This window comes from Prionailurus viverrinus, chromosome E1, assembly GCF_022837055.1.
Source record: "Prionailurus viverrinus isolate Anna chromosome E1, UM_Priviv_1.0, whole genome shotgun sequence".
In the NCBI taxonomy this organism is placed as follows: domain Eukaryota; kingdom Metazoa; phylum Chordata; class Mammalia; order Carnivora; family Felidae; genus Prionailurus; species Prionailurus viverrinus.
The window spans coordinates 27,895,548-27,911,386 of NC_062574.1; the positions used below are offsets into that span (position 1 = coordinate 27,895,548).

The 15,839-nt window shown below is 38.6% G+C and overlaps 1 protein-coding gene across 1 annotated transcript in view; it reads right to left on the reverse strand.

The window, feature by feature from the left end:
- RAD51C (RAD51 paralog C) overlaps positions 1–15,839 on the reverse strand; it is a 38,912-nt gene that overhangs the window by 16,696 nt on the left and 6,377 nt on the right. The window contains exon 5 of the mRNA XM_047833119.1: positions 6,465–6,596. Coding sequence (XP_047689075.1) covers positions 6,465–6,596 — 132 coding nt within the window. The remainder of the gene's footprint in view (positions 1–6,464; positions 6,597–15,839) is intronic.

A 15,839-nucleotide genomic window follows, 5' to 3' on the forward strand; every position in this document is an offset into this window, starting at 1 on the left:
TCATGATCTCACAGTTTCTGGGTTCAAGCCCCACACCAGGCTCTATGGTTGATAGCTCAGAGCCTGTTGGGATTCTCTGTCTCCCTCTCTGTCTCTCCCCTTCCCCTGCTCGTGCTCTCTCTGAAAAATAATAAACATTTTTTTTAAAAACACTCTTTAAAAAATTAAATTAAAATTAGACATTCAGTTCCTTAGTAGCACTAACCATTTTTCAAGTGCTCAATAGCTATGCAACTGCTATATTACACCGAGCATTTTCATCTTCGCAGAAAAGTACTATCAGACAGCACTGGTTTACAGAGTACAGGTATCTCCTGATTTTCAAAAGTTCCTGTTATGCCATTTCACTTTTATGAAAGACCTATATTAGTACCTGTTTTTGCTGACCAAAATAAATCCAAAGAGGATTCGCACTTTTATGGAAAAAAAAAAAAGCAAAAAGCAAATACAGCATTCAGCATTTGTTTTGCAGTGAACCATTATAGAGGCAGAGAGCACCCAGACAGGGAGAGCAGCATCACCAAGCTCCTTCCCCTAGGAACAATACTCAGCGTCTTAGCATCAAGCTGCCATAGCTTTGAACTGTGTCTGTAAGCATCTGTGCTTTATCTTGATTTACTTCGTGCACCAAATTAATCTGTCCTAAGGTATCAGAAAAGCCTAAGAAAAGTTACTTTTTTGGGGCACCTGGGTGGCTCAGTCCCTTCAGTGTCTGACTCTTGATTTCAGTTCAACGCATGATCTCATGGTCATTGAGACTGAGCCCCACATTGGGCTCTGTGCTGGGCCTGGAGCCTGCTTGGGATTTTCTCTCTCCCTTTTATTTGTCCCTCTCCTGTTTGCACACATGGGCGCTCTCTTTCTCTCTCTCTCAAAATAAATAAATAAACTTAAAAAAAATAGTGAAAGTTAAAAAAAAACACCAAACGTCTATATAAAGGTGTTTGGTTGGCTCAGTTGGTAGAGCATGCAACTCTTTTTTTTTCAATATATGAAATTTATTGTCAAAATGGTTTCCATACAACACCCAGTGCTCATCCCAAAAGGTGCCCTCCTCAATACCCATCACTCACCCTCCCCACCCTCCCACCCCCCATCAACCCTCAGTTTGCTCTCAGTTTTTAAGAGTCTCTTATGCTTTGGCTTTCTCCCACTCTAACCTCTTTTTTTTTTTTCCCTTCCCCTCCCCCATGGGTTTCTGTTAAGTTTCTCAGGATCCACATAAGAGTGAAAACATATGGTATCTGTCTTTCTCTGTATGGCTTATTTCACTTAGCATCACACTCTCCAGTTCCATCCACATTGCTACAAAGGGCCATATTTCGTTCTTTCTCATTGCCCTGTAGTACTCCATTGTGTATATAAATCACAATTTCTTTATCCATTCATCAGTTGATGGACATTTAGGCTCTTTCCATAGAGCATGCAACTCTTGATACAGGGGTTGTGAGTCTGAGCCCCACTTTTAAAAAAAATCTTAGGGGCACATGGGTGGCTCAATCGGTTAAGTGGCCAATTATAGCTCAGGTCATGATCTCACTGTTCGTGAGTTCAAGCCCCATGTAGGGATCTGTGCTGACAGCTCAGAGCCTGGAGCCTGTTTCAAATTCTGTGTCTCCCTCTCTCTCTGCTCCTCCCTCACTCATGCTCTGTCTCTCTCTCAAAAATAAACATTAAAAACTAAATTTTAAAAAACCTTAAAATAAAAAAAATATGTCCATATACATATATAGAGAAAGGGTAAGTTTGGAAAAATATGTATACCAAACTCAACAATAATCATCTCTGGGTAATAGATAATTTACTTACTTTCTACTTAGAAAGTTTAAAACTTTTTATAGAAAACATATATAACTTAAAACTGTGAAATGTAGGGGTGCCTGGGGGGCTCAATCAGTTATGCATTCGACTCTTGATCTTGGCTTAGGTCATGATCTTGTGGTTTGTCAGTTTGAGGCCCGCGTCAGGCTCCATGCTGACAGTGCACAGCCTGCTTGGTATTCCCTCTCTCCCTCTCTGTCTGCCCTTCCCCTGCTCATGCTCTTGCTCTCTCGCTCTCAAAAATAAAAATAAACTTAAAAAAAATTGTGAAATAGGGGCGCCTGGGTGGCGCAGTCGGTTAAGCATCCGACTTCAACCAGGTCACGATCTCGCGGTCTGTGAGTTCGAGCCCCGCGTCGGGCTCTGGGCTGATGGCTCGGAGCCTAGAGCCTGTTTCCGATTCTGTGTCTCCCTCTCTCTCTGCCCCTCCCCCGTTCATGCTCTGTCTCTCTCTGTCCCAAAAATAAATAAACGTTGAAAAAAAAATTAAAAAAAAAAAAATTGTGAAATATATTAAAAAAATTTTTTTTAATGTTTTTGAGAGAGAGAGAGAGAGAGAGAGAGCAAGCACACACAAGGAAAGAGAGGGGCAGAAAGAGAGACAGAGGATCCGAGGTGGGCTCTGTGCTAATGTGGGGCTCAAACTCACCAACTGCAAGATCATGATTTTCAAACACATGAACTGCAAGATCATGACCTGGGCTGAAGTCGGACGCTCAACCAACTAAGCCACCCAGGTGCCCCTTAAATTTTTTTGTGATGTTTATTTTTGAGAGAGAGAAAGAGAGCGTACTCCTGCGAGAGTGAGGAAGGGGCAGAGAGAAAGGGACAAGGAGAATCTGAAGCAGGCTCTGTACCATCAGCACAAAGCCCGACTGGGGCTCAAACCCATGAACCTTGAGATCATGACCTGAGCCGAAGTCACTCAACCACCTGAGCCACCCAGGCGCACAGTGAAATGTATTTATTGTCAAGGGTCACACATGATTCTATACATAGAAACTTGGAAATTAAAAATCAAGCAAAGAAGAATTTATAAAGTAAGAGGGGAAAGTATGTCCTCAGCCCTACAAAATTCTACTTCTAGAAGTAGTCATTATGACCATTTTGATCCTTTCAGATCTTTTTGTCCATGTAAATATAAATGCACATATATAATTTTTATTTTTCTCAAAAGTGGGATCATTATAACGTGACTTGAATGTTTTCACTTAATCATATATCTGGATATATCTTGTTCTGTGCTAGTATGTCTACATTTACATTACTACATTACATTATATATTTTCATTACTCTTCTTAAGCACTGCATAGTATTCCACTGTTTAGATTATTTAATCAGAAAATCAAAAATATTTCTGTTAAAAAAACAAAAATAGGGGCGCCTGGGTGGCACAGTCGGTTAAGCATCCGACTTCAGCCAGGTCACGATCTCGCGGTCCATGAGTTCGAGCCCCGCATCAGGCTCTGGGCTGACGGCTCAGAGCCTGGAGCCTGCTTCCGATTCTGTGTCTCCCTCTCTCTCTGCCCCTCCCCCGTTCATGCTCTGTCTCTCTCTGTCCCAAAAAAATAAATAAACGTTGAAAAAAAAAAAAATTAAAAAACAAAAAAAAACAAAAATAAAAAACCCTAAGGAACTATGCAACCCAATAGTCTTGAGTGCCCCCTACTGCACGCTCTTCACTGATATTAACAGAATGCTAAATTACAAATTAATGACAATAATTCAAACACAGGACACTATGCTTTTTGGTATATGGCAAAAAAAAATAAATAAAAACTCCAAAAAAAAAAAAAAAAGATGTTTTGAAATGATGTCATCAAGGAGTTCTTTATCTACTTGCATCATGGATATGTGCTAAAGACTCTCTAATTAGGGTAAGTACAAAAAAATTAAGCAGTTTACTCTTTTCCCATCTCCCTCCTGGACAAGTGTGTGTATTTGTGTGAGAAAGTGGCATGGGGTTGCAGAAGTGGAAAGTGATGGCAAATAGTCAAAAAAAAAAAAAAAAAAAAAAAAGATTGTTACCTCACTCCTTTTTATGTCTTCACTTCTGAACTTATGTTTGTCTAACCTCATATTTGAAATCTAGAAGAGTTAGCTCCATCTCCAATCATCCAGGTTATTCACACTACGTAAATTTTCTATTGGTCTGGGTCTGTGATTATACAACACGTACTAATAAAAAGGCCCAGAGTAAAAGAAAACTGGGGATGTTGAAAGAACTTACCTGAAAAACATCAAGCATATTTATTTAAAAATATTTTTTTTAGGGGTGCCTGGGTGGCTTGGTCAGTTAAATGTCCAACGGGCTCAGGTCATGATCTCACAGTTTGTGAGCTCAAGCCCCACGTCAGGCTCTGTGCTGACAGCCCGGAGCCTGGAGCCTGCTTCAGATTCTGTGTCTCCCTCTCTTAGCCCCTCCCCCACTCATGCTCTGTCTCTCAAAAAAACATTTTTTTATATGTTTATTTTTTTGAGAGAGAGAGAGAGAAGACGGGGGTGGGGGTGGGGACAGAGGATTCGAAGAGGGCTCTGCACTGACAGCAGCAAGCCTGATGCAGGGCTCGAACTCATGAACCATGAGATTCTGACCTGAACTGAAGTTGGACATTCAACTGACTCAGCCACTCAGCTGCCTCCCAAAAAATCAAGTATATTTAGACAAGAAAAACCCAACATTGCAATTACCAAAGGTAGTATTTCTTTATCAAACAAGTCCATTTTAAAACATGGCATCTTCAAGACAGTATGGTACTGGCACAAAAACAGGCACTCAGATCAATGGAACAGAATAGAGAACCCAGAAATTGACCCACAAACATATGGCCAACTAATCTTTGACAAAGCAGGAAAGAATATCCAATGGAATAAAGATAGTCTCTTCAGCAAGCGGTGCTGGGAAAACTGGACAGCAACATGCAGAAAAATGAACCTGGAACACTTTCTTACACCATACACAAAAATAAACTGAAAATGGGTGAAAGATCTAAATGTAAGATAGGAATCCATCAAAATCCTAGAGGAGAAGGCAGGCAAAAACCTTTTGACCTCACCTCAGCAACTTTACTCAACATGTCTCTGGAGGCAAGGGACACAAAAGCAAAAATGAACTCTTGGGACCTCATCAAAATAAAAAGCTTCTGGGGCGCCTGGGTGGCGCAGTCGGTTAAGCGTCCGACTTCAGCCAGGTCACGATCTCACGGTCCGTGGGTTTGAGCCCCGCGTCAGGCTCTGGGCTGATGGCTCAGAGCCTGGAGCCTGTTTCTGATTCTGTCTCCCTTTCTCTCTGCCCCTCCCTCGTTCATGCTCTGTCTCTCTCTGTCCCAAAAGTAAAAAAAAAAATAAACGTGGAAAAAAAAAATTAAAAAAATAAATAAATAAATAAAAACCTTCTGCACAGTGAAGGAAACAATCAGCAAAACTAAAAGGCAATCGATGGAATGGGAGAAGATATTTGCAAATGATATATCAGATAAAGGGTTAGTATCCAAAATCTAGAAAGAACTTATCAAACTCAACACCCAAAAAACAAATAATCCAGTGAAGAAATGGGCAAAAGACATGAATACACACTTCTCCAAAGATGACATCCAGATGGCCAACCGACACATGAAAAAATGCTCCACATCACTCATCATCAGGGGAATACAAATCAAAACCACAATGAGATACCACCTCACACCTGTCAGAATGGCTAACATTAACCACTCAGGCAACAACAGATGTTGGCAAGGATGTGGAGAAAAAGGATCTCTTTTGCATTGTTGGTAGCAATGCAAGCTGGTGCAGCCACTCTGGAAAACAGTATGGAGGTTCCTCAAAAAACTAAAAATAGAACTACCCTATGGACCCAGCAATTGCACTACTAGGCATTTATCCATGGGATACAGGTGTGGTGTTTTGAAGGGACACATGCACCCCCATGTTTATAGCAGCACCATCGACAATAGCCAAAGTATGGAAAGAGCCCAAATGTCCATCGATGGATGAATGGATAAAGAAGATGTGGTATATATATACAATGGATTATTACTCGGCAAACAGAAAGAATGAAAGCTTGCCATTTGCAACTACGGGGATGGAACTGGAGGGTATTATGTTAAGTGAAATTAGTTAGAGAAAGACAAATATATGACTTCACTCATATAAGGACTTTAAGAGACAAAACAGATGAACACAAGGGAAGGGAAGCAAAAATAATATAAAAACAGGGAGGGGGACAAAACCATAAGAGACTCTTAAATATGGAGAACAAACAGAGGGTTACTGGAGGGATTGTGGGGGGGTGGGTGGGCTAAATGGGTAAGGGGCATTAAGGGATCTATTCCTGAAATCATCATAGCACTATATGCTAACTAACTTGGATGTAAATTTAAAAAATAAAACAAAAATAAATAAATAAATAATAAATAAATAAAAATAAAATACAGCATCTTGATTATGCTTATTATTCTCTAGGAAAACTGATAGAAACATTTATGTCTAGAATTAATTTTTTCCAGAAATCAAACCAAAACTACATTCAAAACTGTGTCTGCATTATTTGCTTTTAGTCAAATTCTATTTTGCTATTTCTAGACATTGCTATGTTATACAATCTTGACTTCATTATAAAGTTCTCTTGACTAATAATACTTACAGCTAATCTGTGGTTATTTGCAAGGCTGATCATTTGCTGGGCTAGACCATTTAGTAATCGACTACGAAGGGAGAGGTCATCTAGGTCATGACGAAAAGGAAAAGCAATACCATCCACTATCACTAATCGAACCTAAATGTGGAAGAGATAAGGATATTAGGTTTGGTGTTAAAATTTTAAAAATGACATCCAAAAAGCATAGTTCATTGCAGGAAAAAAATTCTTCTATTTCTATTTTTAACTCTCCAAAAGCTTTATTTTGGAGAGTTATAAATCTATTCACCCAATGCTTTCTGCATTAATCATTGAAAGTTAAAATGTACTCTGGTATGATAATTTATCAACTTGGGGCACCTGGGCAGCTCAGTCAGTTAAGTATCCAACTGGATTTTAGCTCAGGTCATAATCTCATGGTTTGCAAGTCTGAGCCCCACACTGAGCGTGGAGCCTGCTTAAGATTGAGTTCAGAGTCCTGGGTCTCACTGCCCCTACCCCATGCTCATGCTCTCATATGCATGCTCTCTCTCTTTCAAAAATAAATAAACTTTAAAAACAAAAGATAATTTATCAATTTAAAAAGGTAATTCAACAAAAGAAAAAGAAACAATTTTCTTATACTTTGCCACTATAACACAATCGTTACAGAGGCATTTTACACTGATAAAAAGCACTTCTAAAGTCTTAGTAAAACAAATTCTTCGATTCAATGTCATTTTACCTTCAAGATTTTTTGGTTAAAAAAATCATCAAATATTAAATTATCATACCTTCTTCAAAACCTAATTCTTAGCATACTTTCTCCCCTTAATTTTAAATATACTATAAGGCAATTAATCATTACAGAATCTGTTATAATATAGAATTCAGCATGAGACAGGTTTGTGTTCAAGTTCTAATCAAGAAGGTTCACTTATAGATGATAAATATTTTCATCATGACAGTTACAATATAGTCCAAGATCTAAAATCCAAGAACAAACAGAATTTGCGAACTAATCCAAATATAAACAAGTTTTAAAAACCTGTAAGATTATATATTTTTCTATCTAATAAGGATTACACTAAAGAAGACAATTTGATAAAGCCATGTGTAAGGAAGCCATTTTTATCTTTTATTTAGAGTATTCATTCTTTCATTCAGCAAATATTTATTGATACCTACTATATGTTAGTCACTGTTCCAGGCAGTGGGGAACAAGAGACAAGGTCCCTGTTCTCTTGGAGTTTATGGTCTAGTGGAGTAAAGGACAATTAACATGCAAGCAAATACATGAATAATTTCTGATAATACTAGGAGTTATGAAGAAACTACACTGGATGAAATGATGATGAATAAGTAGGTGATAAAGTAGAGGGAAGTTAACTCAGACCAGATGTGAGAGAAGGCATCAATGAAACAGGAGGCAACAGAACTGAGTTCTGGATAAGAACCTCCAGGAGGGAAAGACAGCCCACATATAAAGACATACACACATACCTTTGTGTATGGTGACAGATGGTAACTAGACATATTGTGGGGATTATTTCATAATGTGTAAAAATACCAAAATACTATAATGTACACCTGTAACTAACAGGATATTTTACATTAATTATACTTCAATTTAAAAAATATGCCTTTGTTGTTTCATTTTCATCACACTTGTTAACATAAGCAAAAATATCAATCAGCATTCATGTTAAAATAGTACTTGTTCACCACGAGGTTAGCAACTTCTTTTGAACTGGATAGCAATCAAATAAATGCTAATTGGTAGTGTGATTTTGCCAAACAATTCCATAGGTTAGATAAGGATACATAAGTTTAGCAAAATTAAAATAACGAAAAACCTCATATGTTGGTGGTAAGAATGTAAAATGGTTCTGCAACTATGAAGAAACAGTTCGGTGGTTCCTCAAAAAATTAAACACAGGGGGCGCCTGGGTGGCTCAGTCGGTTGGGCGGCCGACTTCGGCTCAGGTCATGATCTCGCGGTCTGTGAGTTCGAGCCCCGCGTGGGGCTCTGTGCTGACCGCTCAGAGCCTGGAGCCTGTTTCGGATTCTGTGTCTCCCTCTCTCTGCCCCTTCCCCGTTCATGCTCTGTCTCTCTCTGTCTCAAAAATAAATAAACGTTAAAAAAATAAAAATTAAAAAAAAAAAAACTTAAACACAGTATTACCACATGACCCAGCAATTTCATTTCTAGATATATGCCCCAAAAAACTGAAAACTGGTACAAAAAAAAAAAAAAAGTACGGATATACATGTTCATAGCAGCACAATTTACAATAATCAAAAGGTAGAAACTGCCCAAATGTCCACCAACAGATAAAAGGATAAACAGATTGTGGTGTATACATACAACAGAATATTACTCCACCATGAAAAGGAATGAAGTACAGATACATGCTACAAAGCAGATGAACTTTGAACCTATTATGCTAAGTGAAAAAGCCAGACCAAAAAGATCATGTATCATATGATTCCATTTTATATGCAATATCCAAAATAGGTAAATCGATAGAGACAGAACACAGATTGGTGGTTGCCAGGGTCTTTGCAGGGGGAGAGGAAAGGGAGCAACTCTTTAATGAGTTTCCTTTTAGGGTAGTAAAAATGTTTTGGAACTAAATACAAGTAGTGGTTGACAACATTGTGAATGTCCTAACTGCACTGAATTGTTCACTTTTATTATTTTTATTTATTTATTTATTTTTAGAAAGAGAGAAAGAGCAGGGGAGAGAGACAGAAGGAGAGAGAAAAAGAATCCCAAGCAGGCTCCATGCTCAGCATGGAGCCCAATGCGAGGTTCGATCACACAACTCTGGGATCATGACCTGAAGCCAAAATCAAGAGTTGGATGCTCAACCAACTGAGCCACCCAGGTGCCCCTGAATTGTTCACTTTTAAATGGTGAATTTTATTATGTGAAATTAATCTCCATAAAAAAATCAAATCAATGAAAGCTTTCTGTAAGACTTAGTTGGCTACAGATTTACTATAAAGAGTACCATTTGGGGGAACCTGCCTGGCTGAGTTGGAAAAGCATGCAACACCTGATCTCCAGATTATGAGTTTGAGCCCTCCACTGGGTGTAGAGATTAGTTAAATAAATAAAACTGAAAAAAAAAAAAGACTATTCTACATTTTATTATTATTTATAAATGGTGTACTATACATCCTTTATATCAGCAACTTTATAATAAATATGTATGCATATATGTGCATACATTTTCTTTCCTGGAAAGCCAGTCACTAAACATTTACCAGCATACCAATGGAGAGGTAAAAATGAGATTTTACACACACACACACACACACACACACACACACACACACACGCATGTTTGTGTGTATTTATTCATTTACTCATTCATTCATTGGTTCTCAAGGGCCAGAAAGTGATAGGATAACATATACAAATTGCTGAAAGAAAAAATACTGCAAACCAAGAACTGTGAATTTGGCGAAAGTATTCTTCAAAAATGAAGCAGAAATTAAGATATTCCCAGATAAACAGAATTCATTGCTAGATCTATTCTACAAGAAATACTATACAGAGTCCTTCTGGCTGAAAATGAAAGAACACCAGACAGAAACTCAAATCCATATAGAAATAATATAAAAAAAAAATTATAACTCTATGTTGACGGGCACGCAATGTATAAAGAAGCAATTTGTGACAATGACAACATAAAGGGGGGGTAAATGGAGCTATACAGCAGCAAGATTTTTATATACTGTTGCAACTAATCTGGCATTAATTTAAACTAGACTGCTATGAATTAGGATGTTAATTATAATCCCCAGAGCAACTAAGAAAATAACTAAAAAATACATGATAAAAAAAATGAGAAGGGAATCAACACGGTACACTGGAAAATATCTAACAAAAAAGAAGACAGTAATGCAGAATTTGAGAAATAAAATAGAAATGTTCCTCAACTCACAATGGGGTTACATCCCAATAAACCTATACCAAGTTGAAAATACTGTTAAGCCAAAAATGCATTTAATACACTTAACTTGCTGAACATCATAGCTTAGTCTAGCCTACCTTAAATGTGCTCAGAACACTTATATTAGCCTACAGTTGGCCAAAATTATCTAACACAAAGCTTATTTTACAGTAAAGCACTGAATATCTCATAATTTACTGAATACTACATTGAAATTGAAAAACAGAATGGTAATATGGGTATAGAATGGTTGTAAGCGTATTGGTTGTTTACCCTTGTGATTGTATGCTGACTGAAAACTGTGGCTCACTGCCACTATCCAGCAACACAAGAGGGTATTGGACCAAGTATCACCAGCCCAGAAAAGATCAAAATTTGAGGTAGTTTTTACTGAATGTGTACCACTTCTGTACCATTGTAAAAGAAAAAAAATTTTAAGTTGAACCACCCTAAGTCAGAGACTTAGGCACAGATTGGCAGATGGATTTTTAAAAAAATGATCTAACTACAGACTTTCTACAAAAGACTCACTTTAGATTCAAAAATACATATAAGTTAAAAGTGGAAGGATAGAAAAAGATATTGCCTGAAAACAGTAACCAAAAGAGAGCCGTAGCAGCTATACTAATATCAGACAAAAGAGACTTTAAGAGAAAACTTGTTACAAGAGACAAAGAAGAATAATGATAAATAATAATTTACATAAAATAATTGTATAATAATAAAAGAGTCAATTCATCAAGAAGATATAGCAATTATATACTGTGATGGCAACTGCAGAACCCTCTCCTCAGCTGCTCCCCAGCATCCTGACTTGCCTACCACCTGCCTGCTTACCAATAAAGAAAAACTGACCTACTTTTTTAAAGAAAGAAACAATCATGGGGCGCCTGGGTGGCGCAGTCGGTTAAGTGTCCGACTTCAGCCAGGTCACGATCTCACGGTCCGTGAGTTCGAGCCCCGCATCAGGCTCTGGGCTGATGGCCCAGAGCCTGGAGCCTGTTTCCGATTCTGTGTCTCCCTCTCTCTCTGCCCCTCCCCCGTTCATACTCTGTCTCTCTCTGTCCCAAAAATAAATAAACGTTGAAAAAAAAAAATTAAAAAAAAAAAAAAAGAAACAATCATCAATACATATACACAATAGGGCTAACAACAGAACCTTAAAATATCTAAAGCAAAAACTGACAAAACTAAAGAAAGAAATGAGACAATTCTACAATAACAATTGGAGATTTCAACACCCTACATTCAGTGATGGAGAGAACTGGACAAAAGATAAACAAGGAAAGAAAAAACCTAACACTAGAAGCCAACTAAAATGAACATATAAATATATATAAAACGTTCCATTCAAACAGCAGAATGAATACACATTCTTCTAAAATGCACATGGAACATTCTCCTGGATAGACCTGGATGCTGGGTCACAAAATAAGTCTCAATAAATATAGAAAGATGGAATCACATAAAGTTACCTTCTCTAACCAGAATGGAATGGAATTAGAAACCAGCATCAGGGGTGCCTGGGTGGCTCAGTCAACTAGTGCCTGACTTCGGCTCAAGTCATGATCTCACAGCTCATTGGGTTCAAGCCCCACATCGGGCTCTGTGCTGACAGCTCAGAGCCTGGAGCCTGCTTCTGAGTCTGTGTGTGTGTGTGTGTGTGTGTGTGTGTGTGTGTGTGTCTGCCTCTCCCCCGCTCATGCTCTGTCTCCCTCTCTCTCAAAAATAAATAAACATTAAAAAACAATTAAAAAAAAAAAGAAACCAACATCAGAAAGAAATTTGGAAAATTCACAGATATGTGGAAATTAAACAACACACTTTTTTTTTTTTTTTAAGTAATCTCTACGGGCACCTGGGTGGCTCAGTCAGTTAAGCATCCAACTCTTTTTTTTTTTTTTTTTTAATTTTTTTTTTCAACGTTTATTTATTTTTGGGACAGAGAGAGACAGAGCATGAACGGGGGAGGGGCAGAGAGAGAGGGAGACACAGAATCAGAAACAGGCTCCAGGCTCTGAGCCATCAGCCCAGAGCCTGACGCGGGGCTCGAACTCCCGGACCGCGAGATCGTGACCTGGCTGAAGTCGGATGCTTAACCGACTGCGCCACCCAGGCGCCCCTAAGCATCCAACTCTTGATTTCAGCTCAGGTCATGATCTCACATTTGCCAGGTGGAGCCCTGCATTGGACTCTGTGCTGACAGTGCAGAGCCTGCTTGAGATTCTTGCTCTCCCTCTCTCTCTGCTTCTCTACCGCTTGCGTGTGTGCTTGCTCTCTCAAAATAAATAAAAATGAAAAATAAATAAGTAATCTCTACATCCAACATGGGGCTCAAACTCATGACCCCAAGGTTAAAAGTCACATGCTCCACCAACTGAGCCAGCCAGGGGCCCCTATTTCCCCTTTTTGTATCTTCTATTACGTGTTGCATGGCATTAACTGGTCTAATGTATATTTATAGATCAACCTGTATTTCAGGCATGCTACCCCCAAATTTGGCACCTTGGCATACTGAATATCTTAAATTGAAGTTTGAGAAAACAGAAGCAGGAAGCAGAAGCAGGAAGGTCAAACAGAAGCAGGAAGGTCACTTTGACCTCCTACTCTCTCCCTTCTTCCCTGAAAGGAGATAAATCTCCTGTATGAAAGGTATCAGAAGAAAAGGAGATGCCCTTATCACCAGACACAGGGTATTTAGGGCTGAGAAGGCATATAAACAAACCTTGTTAAACTAATTTTTTTAATGTTTATTTCATTTCTGAGGGAGGGAGGGAGGGAGGGAGAGAGAGAGAACGAACGTGAGTGGGGGAAGGGTGTGTGGGGGGAACAGAGGATCTGAAGGGGGCTCTGCACTGACAACAGTGAGCCTGATGTGGGACTCAAACTCATGAACCTTGAGATCATGACCTGAGCTAAAGTCAGATGCTCAACAGACTGAACCACCCAGGTGCCCCTGTTAAACTAATTCTTATTTTCAAAATTATTTCTTCACAAATTACCACCTCTAGCCCAAATCCCTTCATCAATTCTTCACATATTTACATGTTTTTGCCTAAAAGGTATAAAAGTTTCTTGTTCTGGTCATTTCTTTGGGTTGTCTTGTAGAAGGCTGCCATGTACACATAAAAATTCAGTAAAATTTGTGTGCTTTTCTCCTGTTATGCTGCCTTTGTCGTTTTTTTCAGATCCATCCATGGACTTTCAGAGGGTTGAAGAAAACTTCTTCCTCCCCTACTTAGAGAAGTAAATTTTCATGATCATCGATTTGGCAATAGATTCTTATACATGACACCAAAAACCTAACAACAACTAATAAATAATTGGACTTCACCAAAATTTAACACTTTTGTGTATCAAAGAGCACTATCAAGGGACACCCGGGTGGCTCAGTCAGTTGAGTGTCCGACTCTTGATTTCTCTCTGGTCACAATCTCAAGGTACGCAGGACTGAGCCCTGTGTCAGGCTCCGTGCTGACAGTGTGGAGTCTGCTTGGGATTGTCTCTCTCCCTCTCTCTCTCTGCCACCCCCCGCCCCTGCTGTCTCTTTCCCTCAAAAAAATAAAAATAAACTTAAAAAAAAAAAAAGGCACTATCAAGAAAGTGAAAAGAAAATTCACAGAATGGAGAAAGGATATTTACAGGAAAGATAAACGGGCCCTTAGAAGAATAGGCAGGAAATGTAATAGATTATGAAAATGTCTATTTTGGTGAAAGTTCCACATGAACTGAGAAGAACATGTATTCTGCTGTTGTTGAAGTAGTCTACGGATATCCACTATATTCAATTGACTGATGGTGTTATTGAGTTCATCTATGTCTTTACTGGTTTTCCATCCATTTCTAGGAGGTGCTGAAGTCTCCAAATATAATAGTGAAGTCATCTATTTCTCCTTGCACTTCTATCAGTTTTTGCCTCATGTAGTTTGATGTTCTGTTGTCAGACACATACATGTTAGAAACTGTTATGTCTTTCTGGGGAACTGACCGTTTTATCATTATGTAATGTCCCTCTGTATCCCTGATAACTTTCCTTAGTTTGACGTCTGTTCTCTAAAATAAATACAGCTACTCTTGCTTTCTTTTGATTAGTGTTGGCATGATAGAACTTTCTCTGATCATTTACTTTTAATCTACGAGTATCTTTATATCTAAAATGTTTTTTTTAAGATTTTATTTTTTTTTTTAAATTTTTTTTTTTTCAACGTTTTTATTTATTTTTGGGACAGAGAGAGACAGAGCATGAACGGGGGAGGGGCAGAGAGAGAGGGAGACACAGAATCAGAAACAGGCTCCAGGCTCTGAGCCATCAGCCCAGAGCCCGACTCGGGGCTCGAACTCACGGACCGCGAGATCGTGACCTGGCTGAAGTCGGACGCTCAACCGACTGCGCCACCCAGGCGCCCCAAAGATTTTATTTTTTTTAAGTAATCTCTACACCCAACATGGGGCTCAAACGCACAACCCCAAGATCAAAAGTCACAAGCTCCAGTGACCAAGCCAGCAAGGCAATCCTAAAGTGGGCTTCTTGTAGTCAACATATAGTTCAGTCTTGTTTTTTTGATCCACTGGTACAACCTTTTTAAAGGGCAATTTGTGTAAAAAAAAAAAAAAAAAAAAAAAAAAAAAATTCTGGGGCACCAGAAAATAAAATGTCGGACTTGATCTCAGCTCAGGTCTTGATTCAAGCCCCACGTTAGGCTCCATGCTGGGAGTGGAGTCTTCTTAAGAATAAAAAAAAAATTTTTTTTAACTAAAAAAGTTATTCTGACGCTTGTTAAAACAGTAATGAAGAATTTATTCAAGAAGATATCAACAGGGTGGCGCCTGGGTGGCTCGATCAGTTAAGTATCTCACTCTTGGTTTCAGCTCAGGTCATGATCTCATGGTCTTGAGATCGAGCCCTGCTCTGAGTTGGCAGTGTGGAGCCTACTTAGGACTCTTTCTCTCCCCCTGTCTGTCCCTCCCCCACTTGTGCTCTCTCTCAAAATAAACATTTAAAATTTTTGAAAAATTTTGCAATAGGGGTTTTGCAATAGGAGAGAGAGACTGGGTTTAAACCCAAATACAACAAGGACAAGTGGGGATTTATAGCCAAGAACAGGGTGAGTGTCAGAAAATGGAAAATTACTAAGAGGAGACATCAGGGGTAGTAGGATTCTTGTTAGGCCTATTGAAAAAGAAGGCTCAGAGGAGGCTGACTAAAGTTTGGTCAAAGAGAATCTTTCTCATGCGTAATATTTATCAAAATTAAATATGCGTATACTCTTTAATGTAATTCTAATACTTAGAATTTATCCTATAAACATACTTACAAATGTATCCCAAGATGGTATGTATAAGGATTATCTTCAAACAATTATTAATAATAGCATCTAAAAGATCACCAATAATAGGATTGGTTAAATAAATTAAGGTACTTAATTTTTCCCCAATT